At 36.2% G+C, this 3,267-nt stretch overlaps 1 protein-coding gene across 1 annotated transcript in view; it reads right to left on the bottom strand.

The window, feature by feature from the left end:
• Positions 1–3,267, bottom strand: part of atrnl1b (attractin-like 1b) — an 85,209-nt gene that overhangs the window by 31,781 nt on the left and 50,161 nt on the right. The window contains exon 25 of the mRNA XM_014007589.1: positions 2,632–2,693. Within this exon, the coding sequence (XP_013863043.1) occupies positions 2,632–2,693 (62 nt within the window). The remainder of the gene's footprint in view (positions 1–2,631; positions 2,694–3,267) is intronic.

Genomic DNA, 3,267 nt, shown 5'->3' with positions numbered 1-3,267 from the left:
CTTAAACTGAAGTACTCGTACTTGTACTCAGTCTTGAAAAAACTGGTATCGGGACACCCCTAATATATATATATATATATTGTCACATGGACAGCACCATTGTACTAATGCTGCAAATCATACTAGGTAAATGATGACGTTCACTAGGTTTTCCAGTGCGAGCTCTTATCCACTCTGAAGGTTAGCCTTAGGCAATATCTGAGGATCAGCCCTTTTCAATAAAAACAGAGCGACTTGATAGAGAGGAGAATGTAGAAATGACAGCCTACAACTGAAAATGTAAAAGGAGGACAACAGAGCTGCTTGATGGATTTGCTTGATGGATTGGAGAACCTCAGTTTAGCCTGTTGGCTTTCATGTTACAGCGACTGTTTTTCATGCAGTGTTTAACTTGTAAGAAAACTGACAGAAACAAAAGCTAGCTCAGCTGTGCTGCTTCAATTACATGGTGGTTTCTGTAAGCACAGAGCTTCAATTACACCCCGAGGGGGGAAAAAAATCAATATCTATATGTGCCGCCTTTGGCTTTTTAGGCTGTTTAACAAAAACAACTCAACAAGATTATTTACTAATAATTTAGTTTTTTTAAGAAACTAGTCTCTTTTCAAATAGTATTTCAAATGTAATCTTAGAAAGTTTAATAATAAAAGCAGTAAGACTAACAGACATGACCCAGCTTCCTTTTAGGAGAACAAAACGAATCTTTGCTTAAATGAACTCTGAGGGGGAAAAAAGAGCATTAGAAAAGCCACAATGACAGATCTTCGCTTTATCCTCTCATTCGAGGAGGTCTAAAATCCCTCTGGGGTGATTTGACATTTTGTCATCAGGCTGATTATGTTTCCTGCAGGTTCGACCCTCCTCAAATCACCGCACACCCACACAAAACAGCTCATTAGTATAGCAAAGCTTTTCTCCTTTTTTTTTTTTACCCTGGGTTTATGGGTCAGTGAGAACTGAACAACAGAAATGCAAACAAAGGGTAAACAGAATTAACATAACCTGCTTACCAACAGGGTAAAACAGAGAGAATTTGGTGCATGCTAATGGGAGGAGTGCATACAATTTAGCAGGCAAAAAGAAAAAAGCTTGGACTTGTTCCTTAAAGGCTTTAAGATTTGGGCTATTCAAACTGTAATATGATCAGAGGGAGGCAGACGGTAACCGATTGTGTGACAGCTTTCCTGGAAACCTATTGTTGAGTGTCCGATGATGGGCAGGTGCCTCAGGCAAAGCCTGTCAATAACGCCGCTTGTCATGAYTACACACAGAACATAAACTACTCTAAGCTGCACACCTTTAAGAAAAATGAACACATATGTACTAGGGTTGGGCATAATCGTATCGTCTGCAATTAATCATCAGAAAAACATTAATCGATTACTTTTTGGCACCTGACGATTAATACAATTAATGCCACCAGGCAAAGTGACTGGGGATTACTCCGTTTAGTCTGCTCAATGCTCTTCTGCGCTTCAAATATAACAAACATTAAAAATAAAGTTATGTAATTTATTTATCTATCAACACAATTTAAACTATGATTTATAGCCTGAAATCTGTAATTTTCACACAATTTGGAACATTTTTTTACAAAKATCAAATCTTTCCCACTAAATTGGTCATGTGACTACAAAATAAGAGTGCCCAGGGACTCCAGGGGATTAATCGTCAAATTAATCGTTATCGGCTAAATACCACAATTAATCGTGATTCATTTTTTTGCCAATATTGCCCAACCCTAATATGTACAAACTGTGTTAGATGTAAAAACTAGTGTTCCCCCGTTGTTTTACAATCTGAAAACCCGACAATCAGAGGTGATGACCCGGACGTCAACAGGAGGCTCCTGCTGTGGTTGTTCCAAGACGTCAACAGAAAATTAAAAGCATCTACTTTTTGGAATTACAAACACATCACCTTAAGGCACTCAGACTTTAATGCACTTTTCAAACAGCCCAATAGAATCATTTAAACACTTCAATGATGAAGGATTTCCGTCACAGCACTAAGGATGAAAAATCATTAAGAGCCCTCATATCTTCATCACCCACGCCTTCTCTTTAGATGGCACTTGTAGGGAAATATGCACCTACTTAAATTGCTACAGGCATTTAATTTGCCACTTGAAAAAGGAAAATTACTGGCTTGAAGAGACAAAAGGCATTTACATACTATTTTTTTAACATGCAAACAGACCTAAGCAACTCAATATGTCCTTAGAGACAGGAGTGGAGAACAAAGACATGGTTGATAATGCTTCTTGATGCAGTTTGATAACGTATGCAGTTATATAAAGCTTGTATAAGCAGTCCAGTTCAGATCATTTCTAAAGAACAAGACTTTCTTGTTATTAGTTCTTTACATTTTCTTCTTGCTTTTATGTTGGCTGACTTTTTTTTTATTATTAATTACTCATTTAGTAGCTTGATCCTTGTACTTGCACACTTAATTTTTTTTTTCATTTGTTAAGCCACTAAACACTTGTCCATGAATCAAACAAGAGGAAAAAAACCCTAAAGTCAAAGAAGATACAAAAAAGATTGAAACCAATTAAATAAACAACACTCATTTCCTATCTTTTTAATAAACTTTAAGTAGAAAAAGGAGCCATCTATTTGATGCACTTACCTGAAAAACGTCACAAAGAACTGGACTAGGTCCATGATGCTGCTGTGTTGGGAGAAGGCAATCTACATGGGGAGGAAAAGATAATTTTGATATTATTCACACAGTCATATACTATAGTCAGGTTAAATGTATAAAAAAGGCAATTATAAGACATTTTGTTATCAGTTGTTTTTTCTTAATTTTAAAATAAAAAATCATTGTACMAAAGAAGTACACAAATGTTCTACATATTTTTATTTATTAAAAAAAAGACACACAAGCTTCCCTTTGAGAACCTCCAGTGGATTCTGACATTGATATTTGACATTGTGAGGAGGTTAATATGAAATGGCATCCACAGGTCAAGTAAGCACTGTGAACAAAACGGGCCTGCTAAAGGTCACTGACTCACTGGATGCCCTGCTACTAAAACTGTCTGTAAAAACAACAACGTTTGGTTTCAACAGGAAAAGATGGAAGGAAACAGCTCAACTGATACATGTTTGTTCTGAATTTTAGCTCTTTAACAAATCAAATCAAATTTTAAAAGTGAGTGGCCACATAGTTTTACCCTTCCTGAAGAAACACTGGCAAAAGCAATGATTTTATTTTTTGATTATTGAACACATTTTTGCTTTTCATCAATAAGTGAAGTGA

Source organism: Austrofundulus limnaeus, unplaced genomic scaffold (assembly GCF_001266775.1).
Source record: "Austrofundulus limnaeus strain Quisiro unplaced genomic scaffold, Austrofundulus_limnaeus-1.0 Scaffold43, whole genome shotgun sequence".
In the NCBI taxonomy this organism is placed as follows: Eukaryota; Metazoa; Chordata; class Actinopteri; order Cyprinodontiformes; family Rivulidae; genus Austrofundulus; species Austrofundulus limnaeus.
Note: the sequence above shows the minus strand (reverse complement) of the source record. Positions and strands in the feature narration are given on the sequence as shown.